At 48.0% G+C, this 15,883-nt stretch overlaps 1 protein-coding gene across 1 annotated transcript in view; it reads right to left on the bottom strand.

Annotated features, from left to right (window-relative positions):
• Positions 1–4,639: 4,639 nt before the first annotated feature.
• Positions 4,640–15,883, bottom strand: part of LOC134983962 (gastrula zinc finger protein XlCGF26.1-like) — a 30,949-nt gene continuing 19,705 nt past the window's right edge. The window contains exon 7 of the mRNA XM_063949599.1: positions 4,640–5,953. Within this exon, the coding sequence (XP_063805669.1) occupies positions 4,710–5,953 (1,244 nt within the window). The 3' untranslated portion in view covers positions 4,640–4,709. The remainder of the gene's footprint in view (positions 5,954–15,883) is intronic.

Raw genomic sequence — 15,883 nt, 5'->3', positions numbered from 1 at the left:
GGTGAGTATAAGAAGAAAAGAAGACTTCAAGGCGGCAGAAGACTTCAGATCTTCCCTGAGGTAAGCGTGCCATTGCTCCCACACACTACACACACTAGCAGGCACTGATGGGTGCAGTGCGCAAGGGTGGTGCCCTGGGCAGCAATATAAACGTCTAATCTGGCATTTGAGTATATGGGCTGCGGAGGCAGTAATTATAGAAATCCCCCGCCAGTTTAAACAATTGAGCGGGACCGAAGCCCGCCGCTGGAGGGGGCGAAGCTTGGTCCCTCAGCACTAACCAGCGCCATTTTCTCCACAGAGCACTGCAGAGAAGCTGGCTCCCCGGACTCTCCCTGCTGAACACGGTGACAGAGGGATGAAAAGAGGGGGGGGGGGGCATATGTAAGGCGCAGTGAGTATATTACACAGTAGTTATATATATAAAAGCGCTATATTATCTGGGAAATTGTTTTCCAGTGTCCGGTGGCACTGGGTGTGTGCTGGCATACTCTCTCTCTGTCTCTCCAAAGGGCCTAATTGGGGAACTGTCTCCTTATAGATATATCCCTGTGTGTGTGTGGGTGTCGGTACGTGTGTGTCGGCATGTCTGAAGCGGAAGGCTCGTCCAAGGAGGAGCAGATGATTGTGGTGTCTCCGTCGGCAACGCCGACTCATGATTGGTTAGACATGTGGAATATGTTAAATGCAAATGTGACCTTATTACATAAGAGAATGGACAAAGCAGAGTCCAGGGAAAAAGCAGGGAGTCAATCCATGGCTTTGACTGTGTCACAGGGCCCTTCAGGGTCTCAAAAACGTCCCCTATACCAAATAGCAGACACTGATACCGACACGGATTCTGACTCCAGTGTCGACTACGATGATGCAAGGTTACACCCAAGGGTGGCCAAAAGTATTCATTATATGATTATTGCAATAAAAGATGTTTTGCATATCACAGATGACCCCTCTGTCCCTGACACGAGGGTGCGCATGTATAAGGAAAAGAAACCTGAGGTAACGCGTCTGTCCAAGAAGGTGGCGCTACCGTCTCCAGACACGGCAGCCCTCAAGGATCCTGCTGATCGCAGACAGGAGACTACCTTAAAATCTATTTATACGCATACGGGTGCTTTACTCAGACCGGCAATAGCATCGGCGTGGGTTTGTAGCAGCGTGGACAGATACCTTATCAGCTGACATTGATACCCTAGACAGGGATACCATTTTACTGGCCTTAGGTCACATTAAAGACGCAGTCTTATATATGAGAGACGCTCAGAGAGACGTTGGGCTGCTAGGTTCGAGAGCCAACACCATGGCGATTTCTGCAAGATGAGCCCTGTGGACCCGCCAATGGACGGGTGATGCCGACTCAAAGAAGCATATGGAGGTTTTACCTTACAAGGGTGAAGTTTTATTTGGGGATGGTCTTGCGGACCTGGTTTCCACAGCTACCGCGGGTAAATCTACTTTTTTGCCTTTTGTTCCCCCACAGCAAAAGAAAACTCCACAATATCAGATGCAGTCCTTTCGGTCTCATAAGTCCAGAAGAGGTCGGGGCTCCTCTTTCCGCGCCAGAGGTAAGGGTAGAGGGAAGAGAACACCTGCTTCGGCTAGTTCCCAGGAGCAGAAGTCCTCCCCGGCTTCTGATAAATCCACCACATGACGCTGGGGCTCCACTGAGGGAGTCCGCACCGGTGGGGGCACGTCTTCGACTCTTCAGCCAGGTCTGGGTTCTGTCAGACGTGGAACCTTGGGCGATGGAAATGGCTACAAACTGGAATTCGAAGAGGTGCCCCCTCGCCGATTTTTCAAGTCGGCCTTGCCAGCTTCTCCCCCGGAGAGGGAAGTAGTGTTAGCTGCAATTCAAAAGCTGTATCAACAGCAAGTGATTGTCAAGGTTCCCCTGGTCCAACAGGGGAAAGGGTACTATTCAACCCTGTTTGTGGTCCCGAAGCCGGATGGTTCGGTCAGACCCATTTTAAATCTGAAATCCCTAAACCTGTACTTGAAAAAGTTAAAATTCAAGATGGAATCGCTCCGGGCTGTGATATCCAGTCTGGAAGGGGGGGATTTTATGGTGTCACTAGACGTAAAGGATGCCTACCTTCATGTCCCCATATATCCCCCTTATCAGGAGTACCTGAGATTCGCTGTACGGGACTGTCCTTACCAGTTTCAGACGTTGCCGTTTGGGCTTTCCATGGCACCGAGGATTTTCACCAAGGTGATGGCGGAGATGATGGTGCTCCTGCGCAGGCAGGGAGTCACAATTATCCTGTACTTGGACGATCTCATGATAAAGGCGAGATCGAGAGATCAATTGCAGAGGAGGGTGTCGCTCTCCCTGAGAGTGCTCCAGCAGCATGGTTGGATTCTCAACCTGCCAAAGTCACAATTGGTTCTAATGACTCGACTATCATTCCTAGGCATGATTCTGGACACGGAACAGAAGAGGGTTTTTCTCCCAATGGAAAAAGCCCAGGACCTCCAGAACATGGTCAGAGACCTGCTAAAACCAAAAAGAGTGTCTGTTCATCAATGCACTCGAGTTCTGGGAGAAATGGTGGCAGCCTACGAGGCCATCCCCATCGGCAGGTTTCATGCGAGGACATTTCAGTGGGACCTTCTGGACAAGTGGTCCGGGTCCCATCTACAAATACATCGGAAGATAAGCCTGTCCCCCAGGGCCAGGGTGTCTCTCCTGTGGTGGCTGCAGAGTGCTCACCTTCTAGAGGGTCGCAGGTTCGGCATTCAAGACTGGGTTCTGTTAACCACTGACGCGAGCCTCCGAGGATGGAAAGCAGTCACACAAGGAAGAAATTTTCAGGGACTATGGTCAAGCCAGGAGGCTTGTCTACACATCAACGTACTGGAATTGAGGGCCATATACAATGGCCTACGACAAGCGGGGAATCTTCTTCGCGATCTACCGATTCTGATTCAATTAGACAACGTCACCGCCGTGGCTCATGTAAACCGCCAAGGCGGGACAATGAGCAGAGTGGCAATGGCGGAAGCCACCAGAATTCTTCTCTGGGCGGAAAATCACGCAAGCACTCTGTCAGCAGTCTTCATTCTGGGAGTGGACAACTGGGAAGCAGACTTCCTCAGCAGACACGATCTCCATCCAGGAGAGTGGGGACTTCATCAAGAAGTTTTTGCAGAGATAACAAGTCTTTGGGGACTTCCTCAAATAGACATGATGATGTCACGCCTCAACAAAAAGCTTCAGAGGTATTGTGCCAGGTCAAGGGACCCTCAGGCAGTAGCAGTGGACGCCCTGGTGGCACCATGGGTGTTTCAGTCGGTTTATGTGTTCCCTCCTCTTCCTCTCATCTCAAAAAATATTGAGAATCATAAGACGAAAAAGAGTGCAGACAACACTCATTGTTCCAGATTGGCCTCGAAGGGCCTGGTACTCAGAAGATCCGTGGCCTTTTCCTCTTAGGGAGGACCTGTTACAGCAGGGGCCCTGTGTGTTCCAAGACTTACCGCGGTTACGTTTGACGGTATGGCGGTTGAACACCGAATCTTAGCTGGGAAAGGTATTCCGGAGGAAGTCATCCCTACTCTAATAAAGGCTAGGAAGGAGGTGACGGCAAAACATTATCACCGTATCTGGAGGAAGTATGTATCTTGGTGTGAAGCCAAGAATGCTCCTACGGAAGATTTCCATCTGGGCCGGTTTCTCCACTTTCCACAGTCAGGAGTGGATATGGGCCTGAAGTTAGGCTCCATTAAGGTACAGATTTCAGCCCTATTCTTTCAGAAGGAATTGGCTTCTCTCCCAGAAGTCCAGACTTTTGTAAAGGGAGTGCTGCACATCCAGCCTCCTTTTGTGCCCCCAGTGGCACCGTGGGACAGTAACGTGGTGTTAAGGTTCCTAAAATCTCACTGGTTTGAACCTCTTCAGGAGTGGCTGGGGAAACATAGGCGTGGCTGGCCGAACGCAGGGCGTGTTTGTGACGTCAAAACAGGAACTAAACAGTCTGAAGTGATCGATAGGTAGGAGTAAGTCTTGAGCTACTCAGAAACTGCACAATCTTTTTTTGTAGCAGAGCTGCGATCCTTTTGGTCGCACTTCTGCTAAGCTAAGATACACTCCCAGAGGGCGGCGGCTTAGCGTTTGCACTGCTGCTAAGAGCAGCTAGCGAGCGATCAACTCGGAATGATGGCCATTGATCACAAAGTGTCTTTGTAAACAATATTTGCAGTTTTTCCTTTGAGGAGTAACACAAAAAAGATGATTGAGGATACTAACTCGTGAGCAAGCCACGTAAAGCTGCCCGTGGGAGAAGCAGCTGGTCCTGAGATCTGTGTCTGCCGTCCTGAGAGTTTGCCCGTGACTTGTATATTTATACAGACACAACCCTTAAGAGTTTTACATGTATAGATAAATAATCTAATGGATGTGGTTGGCTTGCATCTGAACTTTTATATGCTTTTACACTCCCATTCCAATTGGATTTTCCAATTCCAAAACCCACTACTCACACTGCTAAGTTGATTCTCTTTCCCTTAAGTTGGTGACTGAAGATTATGTTGCAAAATATTCAGTAATAAGGAAAATTAAATAGAACTATAAACAGCAGCACAGAGGATGCCAGCTCACAGTTTTCTATTGTGATAAAGAGGCCATTGAAGTCAAGGAAAGCGTGTGTCCGTTTTAATGTCGTCTCTTCTTACAGTAAGAACACATTTCCCCCGTACCGACATGCAAATCACCTGTGTAAGTGTGAGTGAATTACGTAATGCTTTACAAGATGCGGCTTCTGCCTAAAACACTTCCCACACTCAGAGCAAGGAAATGGCTTCTCTCCCGTGTGAATTCTCCGGTGCCTGACTAGAACAGATCTCTGCCTAAACTTTTTCCCACAGTCAGGGCACGGAAATGGCTTCTCGCCAGTGTGAATTCGCTGGTGTGTGACGAGAACAGATTTATCTGCAAAGCAATTTCCGCACTCGGAGCATGGGTACGGCCTCTTGCAGGTGTGACTTCTCTGGTGTACGGCTAAAGCGGATATTTCTGTAAAACATCTCCCGCACTCAGAGCACAGAAAGGCCTTCTGCCCAGTGTGGACTCTCTGATGTTCAATGAGGCTGACTTGCCTCGTAAAACACTTCCCGCATTCCGAACATAAAAACGGCTTCTCGCCTTTGTGAGCTCTCTGATGCTCGACAAAGTTTGCCTTCCTGGTAAAACATTTCCCACACTCGGCACATGTAAATGGCTTCTCGCTCGTGTGCGTTCTCTGATGGTTGAAAAGAACCGATTTGTGTGTAAAAAATTTCCCACACTCCGGACAGGAAAACGGCTTCTCCCCGGTATGAGTCCTCTGGTGTTTAAAAAGGTCCGATTTCTGGGTAAAACCTTTCCCACATTCGGAGCAGGGGAATGGCCTCTCCCCAGTGTGGATCCTCTCATGTTTAAAAAGATCAGATTTCTGCGTGAAACATTTGCCGCAATCGGAGCACGGAAAGGGCCTCTCACCCATGTGGAATTTTTGGTGCGTCACAAGGGCCGATTTCTGTGTAAAACATTTCCCGCACTCAGGACATGTAAAGGGCTTCTCACCCGTGTGAACTTTCTGATGGGTGACGAGAGCCGATTTATGTGTAAAACACTTTTCACACTCAGAGCATGGAAATGACTTCTTGATGGTGTGGGCTGGCGGGCAAGCAAAAAGTGTGGCATCCTGAGCAAACCATGCCCTGCATATAGAATCGGGGGATAGCTGATCCCTTCTTAGAGGTGTACTACATGTACCAGTATCTGAGTCATCAGGGAAACATTCCTGACGATTAGTGAGGCAGGATGATATAGCCACACTGTGACGCAATGGATGTATAGTTGGGGTCATGGGGTCTTCTCCTGGAGAGTCTCCTGTGACATTGCCGTCTTCTGTCTTACAGTCTGGAGATAAAAGCAGATTTTCCGCAAGGATATTCCATGTTATACATCCATCTGTGGGGAAAAGAAATTAAATGTATGAAAAATATCAATGTTCTCCTATGATCAAGAAGGGTTAAACCATGACTGATTTCCTCTACGGTGCACTAACAAGCATTGGTTAATGAGTTTGTTACCGTACATGGCAGTATGTGTGTCAGAAAGAAACACCTCTTGGGAAAGACAACCTAGTCTATGAAATCCTTAGTCTTGTGGATGGAATACTGAATGACCGTTACCCAGGATTGATATGAAAGACCCTGATACCTATGAAGTTACCCACCAGATGACCATCCGCTTTCCTGAATGTCTGTCCTGTGCTGATCAACTAAGACAAGTACCAATAAAACTTTTCTTTTTTTTAATCCAATATATCTGTGTCTGAGTTTTAATCCAAAGACCAATGTAACGGACTCACAAATGGTGTACCCCACCAGTTTCGTCTCCCAATACAAGTTGATTTTTGCAATGAATGGGCTGATGTATAGTGGGATGGCTTTTCGCCCAAAATGAAATGCCAAATATGAAAAGCATTGTGTGTGCATGCAGGGCGGCCCTGCTAGTGCTGCATTTTTTTTTTTAGTCCAGGGGAAAACAGTAGTGCATGTGCCAGAATTCCCACAGGAGAGAACATTATTATATTCACCAGGTTACGCCAGGAGATTTGGTAGTGTTCATTCTAGCACCCTGCACCTTTCAAAATAAATGCAGTTCCCCTGTCCTGCCTGGGGTGTCGCTCTCTGCTGTGGTGCTTCTCAGCACACTTTGATCTGTTACTCAGTGCTGTGATACAGACCTGTGTCTGCTGAGATGCACCAGAGCAGAGAATGACACCCCAGGCAGGAAAGAGGAACTGCGCCTCATTTGAAAGGTGCAGGGTGCTAGAATGAACACTAGATTTGGCTTGTTACTAGTAATTGCTAAAGTTACAGAACACAATCTAGGACTTCAAATGAAGCATCATACACATAAGGCAGTCTGTTTCTCGGTAGTGTTGTTGATAAATACTAAGTTGCATTTAACCATGTAAAATACAATTAAATATAGAATCAAATGCAATTAAACTCAATTATAAGCAAACGTCAGTGGATACTCTTGGAAAAAATCAAAATGGGAATTGGACAGATTGCATGTGTCAAATAAGAAATGTGACGAGATCGCCACATTAATAATAGTGGATTATCAGGAGTGATCAATACGTACTCAACCAATCAGCTGACACCTGCAAGATATACCCCTCCCACTAAGCGCATATGTTGGCTTCTGCCCTTAATGTACTCGGCCAACGCTATCTCTCCCTCTCCTCCCATGTTGCGTCAAACTAAGCACAAAGAATCAGTAGAGGCGTAAGGATTTTTGGTGGGACTGCGCAGTGGGGGGGAAAAAATAAATATATATATATATATGTATATAGAAGCATAATCACTATAATACAACAAAGAGCACGGATCTGGCGGATTTCAGCGCCAAAGAAAGAGAAACATCTTCTGAGCACGCTCTGGATAGGCCCTACGCACATGGACTGGACTTCACTAGTGTCGATGGCTTGATCCGTCTATGGACTCCATCTGTGAAATGGGCGTTTCTGGGCAGCGTCAAATGTGAGCGCATGGAACTGTTACGTCTCATGGGAGTATCCTGGGAGTGTACACTGGCTCCTATGCCCAAGTGATGGGTCTCCTGTTTCCGCTGGATGTCTTGCACCCAGCACGTGGCTGGTGTAGGTCCCAATTCAAACTATGGTTGTGGTGGCTGCCGACGGAACAACAGTGGGCGGGATAGGTTTCCAGGGATTTTTAGTCTACATGGGTGGATTCTGGCATTAGCATAAGGTGGTAAGTAGGTCGCTGTTGCCTAACTCAATATGTCTGGTTTTTCAAAACGAGCTGGTCCACAAAGGGAGGTCAAAGGATAAAAGAAAGCAACAGAAGGGGACAAGAGAAGCAACTTCCTTTATACCCATTATCTTAAATCTTATAAACTAAAGGTGTCACAATATGAGAAGTCTTGTATATACTGTAGGTCTCATCCAGCAACACAGTTATCAGTATCAGAAATTCCACCCATGTGACCTAGATTGTTGTGTACAGTGTCTCCCGCTCTGGCATGTGGTCTCTCCACTCCTCCTGTTGATTGGGTGTGGTATGTAAAATCGATGGTAAGTAGGTCGACAGTAAGTAGGTCGACAGGGATACTAGGTCGACAGGGTCTTTAGGTTGCCCTGATCTAGGCCGACAGGTCAAAAGGTCAACATGAGTTTTTTTATGGGGGGTTTTGGTGTTGTTTTCTCCGTACAGTGACTGGGAAACCCAGTTAGTGCACCGATTTGCTCGCCATGCTTCGGGCAAGGTGGCTCGCTGTGCACAGGTTACTATTCCCAAACGTAGTCCGCGTGGATCGTTAAGTATGAAAAAGTAAAACAAAAAGAAGAAAAATTTAAAAACCTTATGTCGCCCTTTTGACCTGTCAACCTACTTACTGTCGACCTACATACTGTCGACCTAGAGACCGGATCCCCTGTTGATTGGCAGAGTCTCCTCAAAAGGTGCGATCTACTGTGGAGTACCCCAGGGATCTGTACTTGGACCAGTGCTTTTTAATATCTTTATTGGTGACATTGCAAATGGCATTAAAGGGAAAGTATGCCTTTTTGCAGATGACACAAAAGGTATGCAACAGTGTAGACACACCAGGTGGGGTAAAACAAATGATTGAGGATCTAGGTAGACTAGAGGAATGGTCAAGAGTCTGGCAATTACAGTTTAATGCCAAAAAATGCAAAATCATGCACTTGGGTCTCAAAAATCCTAAAGCTAAATACAGTATTAATGGCACTATACTGGAAACTACTGAGGAGGAAAGGCATCTAGGAGTCACTATTTCAGATGACTTAAAAGCAGGTAAGCAATGTAACAAGGCAATGAGAAAGGCTAGTCAGATGCTTGGCTGCATTGGGAGAGGAATCAGCAGCAGAAAGAAAGAAGTAATAATGCCACTGTATAGGTCATTGGTACGGCCTCATCTAGAATACTGTATTCAGTTCTGGAGGCCATATCTTCAAAAGGATATTAATACATTAGAAACTGTACAAAGGAGGGCAACTAAAATGGTGCATGGCCTACATCACAAAACATACCCAGAAAGACTAAGAAATCTCAATATGTATAGTTTGGAGCAGAGAAGAGAAGGGAAAGGGGGGACATGATCGAAACTTTCAAATATATGAAGGGTTTTAACAAAGTCCAGGAGGGAAACATTCTCCAAATGAAGAGAAGCAATAGGACACGAGGACATGCACTGAGACTGGAGGGGGGGAGGTTCAGGGGAAATTTGCGGAAAAATAATTTCACAGAAAGGGTAGTGGACAAATGGAATAGCCTCCCATCAGAGGTGATAGAGGCTAAGACAGTAGAGCAATTTAAACATGCATGGGATAGACATAAGGATATCCTTACAAAGAAATAAGGATCAAATAAGGTTAGTGATAAAAAAATAATATAAAAAAAATAAAAAAATAAGGGGCAGACTAGATGGGCCAAGTGGTTCTTATCTGCCGACAAACCAATTCTAATTCATCAATTATTGGAGAATGGACTCACCACGACCAAAAAATCTCCCTAGGAGACTGCTGACTACAGAAAATACAGCAGGCAAAATCAAATATTGAGGGATGAGCCATAAGATCAGTGATGTGAAATCAGGAAAAGCCTGAGGTCAGGGCAGGTAGCCACCAAGGGTATTCAGCTAGATCACCTTTTTTGAAAGCCAGAGAATCCTACAAGGAACCTTGAGATCTTTCCCACAGCAGGAATACCAGTTACTCAGGCAACTACTGAGTGTGACGGGGGAGTTTATACAGATACATCTTGGCCTCTCTGCTGCGCCTAGGTGCACCAAGGCTTATTAGCATAAGCCTTTCATCTATTGTTCTCAGATGCAATACAATACAGAGAACAATACAGCAGGGGATTAAGTCCAACTGCCCTGTCTCAATTAATCCTATTAAAGGGATAGATGAGCAAGGCTCCATCTATATAAGCAGACATCTCACTTTGGCCCTCATTCCGAGTTGATCGCTCGCAAGGCGAATGTAGCAGAGTTACACACGCTAAGCCTACGCCTACTGGGAGTGTATCTTAGCTTCTTAAAAGTGCGACCGATGTATTCGCAATATTGCGATCACAAACCTCGTAGCAGTTTTAGAGTAGCTTCAGACTTACTCTGCCTGTGCGATCAGTTCAGTGCTTGTCGTTCCTGGTTGACGTCACAAACACACCCAGCGTTCGACCAGGCACTCCCACCGTTTCTCCGGCCACTCCTGCGTTTTTTCCGGAAACGGTAGCGTTTTCAGCCACACGCCCCTAAAACGCCGTGTTTCCGCCCAGTAACACCCATTTCCTGTCAATCACATTACGATCGCCAGAGCGATGAAAAAGCCGTGAGTAAAATTACTTTCTTCATAGCAAAGTTACTTGGCGCAGTCGCAGTGCGAACATTGCGCATGCGTACTAAGCGGAATTTCACTGCGATGCGATGAAAAAGACCGAGCGAACAACTCGGAATGTGGGCCCTTGATAGGCAACAGGGAGGCGTTACAGCATATGAACCAAGAGATCATAGTTCAGTGGAGTAAATAGGTGCACCCCTGACAGTAACAAATCAAAGACAGCAATATGGTGGAAAGCCCTTTTCTCTAACGTCCTAGTGGATTCTGGGGACTCCGTAAGGACCATGGGGAATAGACGGGCTCCGCAGGAGACTGGGCACTCTAAAGAAAGATTAGGTACTATCTGGTGTGCACTGGCTCCTCCCTCTATGCCCCTCCTCCTGACCTCAGTTAGAATCTGTGCCCGGCCAGAGCTGGGTGCTCCTAGTGGGCTCTCCTGAGCTTACTAGTAAAAGAAAGTATTTGTTAGGTTTTTTATTTTCAGTGAGCTTCTGCTGGCAACAGACTCACTGCTACGAGGGACTGAGGGGAGAGAAGCAAACCTACTCACTGCACCTAGGTTGCGCTTCTTAGGCTACTGGACACCATTAGCTCCAGAGGGATCGAACACAGGAACCTAACCTTGATCGTCCGTTCCCGGAGCCGCGCCGCCGTCCCCCTCGCAGAGCCAGAAGTACAGAAGCAAAGAAGACTTTGAAATCGGCGGCAGAAGACTCCTGTCTTCACTAAAGGTAGCGCACAGCACTGCAGCTGTGCGCCATTGCTCCCACAGCACACCCGCACACTCCGGTCACTGTAGGGTGCAGGGCGCAGGGGGGGGCGCCCTGGGCAGCAATTAAGATACCTGATGGCAAAACTACACATATATACAGTCAGGCACTGTATATATGTGCGAGCCCCCGCCATTTTTACACATGAGACGCGGGACAGAAGCCCGCCGCTAAGGCGGCGGGGCCTTCTTCCTCAGCACACCAGCGCCATTTTCTCTTCACAGCTCCGCTGGAAGGACGCTCCCCAGGCTCTCCCCTGCAGTATACAGGTGCATTAGAGGGTACAAAAGAGAGGGGGGGCACATAAATTTAGGCGCATACATATACACATATATATATATATATATATATACATATATATATATATATATATATATATATATATATATAAATAAAAACAGCAGCTACTGGGTAAACACTAAGGTACAGTGTAATCCCTGTGTTATATAGCGCTGTGGTGTGTGCTGGCATACTCTCTCTCTGTCTCCCCAAAAAGCCTTTGTGGGGTCCTGTCCTCAGTCAGAGCGTTCCCTGTATGTGTGCGGTGTGTCTGTACGCCTGTGTCGACATGTTTGATGAGGAGGGATACGTGGAGGCAGAACAAGTGCAAACAGATGTGGTGTCGCCCCCGACGGGGCCGACACCTGATTGGATGGATATGTGGAAGGTGTTAAATGATAATGTAAGCTCCTTACATAACAGATTGGATACAGCTGTAGCCTTGGGACAGTCGGGGTCTCAACCCATGCCTGCTCCCACAGTGCAGAGGCCGTCAGGGTCTCAAAAGCGCCCAATATCCCAGTTAGTTGACACAGATGTCGACACGGACTCTGATTCCAGCGTCGACGACGATGAGGCAAAATTGCAGCCTAAAATGACTAAGGCTATCCGCTACATGATTGTGGCAATGAAGGATGTATTACACATTTCTGAGGAAAATCCTGTCCCTGACAAAAGGATTTATATGTATGGGGAGAAAAAGTAAGAAGTGACTTTTCCCTCGTCACTTGAATTGAATGAATTATGTGAAAAAGCATGGGATTCCCCGGATAAGAAGCAAGTGATTTCCAAAAGATTACTGATGGCGTATCCTTTCCCGCCAACGGACAGGTTACGCTGGGAATCCTCGCCCAGGGTAGACAAGGCGTTGACGCGCTTGTCTAAAAGGGTGGCCCTGCCGTCTCAGGATACGGCCGCCCTAAAGGATCCTGCGGATAGGAAGCAGGAAGCTATCCTGAAGTCTGTTTACTCACATTCTGGTACACTGCTGAGACCAGCCATTGCTTCGGCTTGGATTTGTAGTGCGGTAGCGGCATGGACGGATACTCTGTCTGAGGAGATAGATACCCTGGACAGAGACTCTGTTTTGATGACCCTGGCACATATCAAGGACGCGGTCCTATATATGCGGGATGCCCAGAGGGACATTTGCCTGCTGAGCTCTAGAGTAAATGCAATGTCCATCTCTGCCAGAAGGGTCTTATGGACACGGCAATGGACAGGGGATGCAGACTCTAAAAAACACATGGAGGTTTTACCTTATAAGGGTGAGGAATTGTTTGGGGACGGTCTCTCGGACCAAGTTTCCACAGCTACGGCTGGGTAGTCAAATTTCTTGCCTTATGTACCTCCACAGCCTAAGAAAGCACCGTATTACCAAATCCAGTTCTTTCGTTCGCAAAAGAGCAAGAAAGTCAGAGGTGCATCTTTTCTTGCCAGAGGCAGGGGTAGAGGAAAGAAGCTGCACCGTGCAGCTAGTTCCCAGGAACAAAAGTCCTCCCCAGCTTTCACTAAATCCACCGCATGACGCTGGGGCTCCACAGGCGGAGCCAGGAGCGGTGGGGGCGCGTCTCCGAATTTTCAGCAACCAATGGGTTCGCTCACAGGTAGATCCTTGGGCTATACAAATTGTATCTCAGGGATACAAGCTGGAATTCGAAGTGACCCCCCCTCACAGTTACCTAAAATCGGCCTTGCCAGCTTCCCCCATGGAAAGGGAGGTAGTGTTGGCGGCAATTCACAAAAAATTTTCTCCAGCAGGTGGTGGTAGAGGTTCCCCCCCTTCAAAGGGGAAGGGGCTACTATTCCACTATGTTTGTGGTACCGAAACCGGACGGTTCGGTCAGACCCATTCTGAATTTAAAATCCCTGAACATCTATCTGAAGAAATTCAAATTCAAAATGGAATCGCTCAGAGCGGTCATTGCAAGCCTGGAGGAGGGGGATTTTATGGTATCTCTGGACATCAAGGATGCTTACTGGCATGTCCCCATTTATCCGCCTCCTCAGGAGTACCTCAGGTTTGTGGTACAGGACTGTCATTACCAATTCCAGACGTTGCCGTTTGGCCTGTCCACGGCACCGAGAATATTTACCAAGGTAATGGCGGAGATGATGGTGCTCCTTCGGAAGCAAGGGGTTACAATTATCCCATACTTGAACGATCTCCTCATAAAGGCGCGGTCCAGGGAGCAGTTGCTGATAAGCGTAGCACACTCTCAGGAAGTGTTGCGTCAACACGGATGGATTCTGAATATTCCAAAGTCGCAGCTGATTCCTACGACGCGTCTGCCCTTCCTGGGCATGATTCTGGACACAGTCCAGATGAAGGTGTTTCTCCCGGAGAAGGCGGCACAGGAGCTCGTGACTCTGGTCAGAGACCTCCTAAAACCAAAACAGGTATCGGTGCATCACTGCACGCGAGTGAGGGGAAAGATGGTGGCGTCATACGAAGCCATTCCATTCGGCAGGTTCCATGCGGGGATCTTTCAGTGGGATCTGCTGGACAAGTGGTCCAGGTCGCATCTTCAGATGCATCGACTGATCACCCTGTCCCCCAGGGCCGGGGTGTCTGTTCTATGGTGGCTGCAAAGGGCCCACCTTCTCGAGGGCCGCAGGTTCGGCATACAGGACTGGGTCCTGGTGACCACGGATGCAAGCCTCTGAGGATGGGGGGCAGTCATTCAGGGAAGAAACTTCCAAGGGTTGTGGTCAAGTCAGGAGACTTGTCTGCACATAAATCTGCTGGAACTAAGGGCCATATACAACGCCCTGAGTCAAGCAGAGCCTCTGCTTCGAGACCAACCAGTGCTGATTCAGTCAGACAACATCACGGCGGTCGCCCATGTAAACCGCCAGGGCGGCACAAGAAGCAGGGTGGCAATGGCGGAAGCCACAAAGATTCTTCGTTGGGCGGAAAATCACGTGCAAGCACTGGCAGCAGTGTTCATTCCGGGAGTGGACAACTGGGAAGCAGACTTCCTCAGCAGACACGACCTCCTCCCGGGAGAGTGGGGACTTCATCAGGAAGTCTTCACGCAGATCGCAGATCGATGGGAACTGCCACAGGTGGACATGATGGTGTCCCACCTCAACAAAAAGCTAAAAATATATTGCGCCAGGTCAAGGGACCCTCAGGCGATAGCTGTGGACGCACTAGTAACACCGTGGGTGTTCCAGTCGGTCTATGTGTTTCCTCCTCTTCCTCTCATACCCAAGGTACTGAGAATAGTAAGAAAAAGAGGAGTGGGAACAATACTCATTGTTCCGGATTGGCCAAGAAGGACTTGGTACCCAGAACTACTAGAGATGATCTCAGAGGACCCCTGGCCTCTGCCTCTCAAGACAGGACCTGTTGCAACAAGGGCCCTGTCTGTTCCAAGACTTACCGCGGCTGCGTTTGACGGCATGGCGGTTGAACGCCGGATCCTAGCAGAAAATAAGAATTTACTTACCGATAATTCTATTTCTCGGAGTCCGTAGTGGATGCTGGGGTTCCTGAAAGGACCATGGGGAATAGCGGCTCCGCAGGAGACAGGGCACAAAAAAGTAAAGCTTTTACCAGATCAGGTGGTGTGCACTGGCTCCTCCCCCTATGACCCTCCTCCAGACTCCAGTTAGGTACTGTGCCCGGACGAGCGTACACAATAAGGGAGGCAATTTGAATCCCGGGTAAGACTCATACCAGCCACACCAATCACACCGTACAACTTGTGATCTAAACCCAGTTAACAGTATGATAACAGAAAGAGCCTCTTAAAGATGGCTCCTTAACAATATAACCCGAATTTGTTAACAATAACTATGTACAGTATTGCAGATAATCCGCACTTGGGATGGGCGCCCAGCATCCACTACGGACTCCGAGAAATAGAATTATCGGTAAGTAAATTCTTATTTTCTCTATCGTCCTAAGTGGATGCTGGGGTTCCTGAAAGGACCATGGGGATTATACCAAAGCTCCCAAACGGGCGGGAGAGTGCGGATGACTCTGCAGCACCGAATGAGAGAATTCCAAGTCCTCTTTTGCCAGGGTATCAAATTTGTAGAATTTTACAAACGTGTTTTCCCCCGACCACGTAGCTGCTCGGCAGAATTGTAATGCCGAGACCCCTCGGGCAGCCGCCCAAGATGAGCCCACCTTCCTTGTGGAATGGGCCTTAACAGATTTAGGCTGTGGCAGGCCTGCCACAGAATGAGCAAGTTGAATTGTGTTACAAATCCAACGAGCAATCGTCTGCTTAGAAGCAGGGGCACCCAACTTGTTGGGTGCATATAGTATCAACAGCGAGTCAGATTTTCTGACTTCAGCCGTCCTTGAAATGTATATTTTTAAGGCTCTGACAACGTCCAACAACTTGGAGTCCTCCAAGTCGCCAGTGGCCGCAGGCACCACAATAGGTTGGTTCAGGTGAAACGCTGATACCACCTTAGGGAGAAAATGCGGAC

This window comes from Pseudophryne corroboree (assembly GCF_028390025.1).
Source record: "Pseudophryne corroboree isolate aPseCor3 chromosome 3 unlocalized genomic scaffold, aPseCor3.hap2 SUPER_3_unloc_3, whole genome shotgun sequence".
NCBI lineage: Eukaryota > Metazoa > Chordata > Amphibia > Anura > Myobatrachidae > Pseudophryne > Pseudophryne corroboree.
The sequence above is the reverse complement of the archived record's forward strand: the minus strand, read 5'-3'. Positions and strand labels throughout refer to the sequence as shown.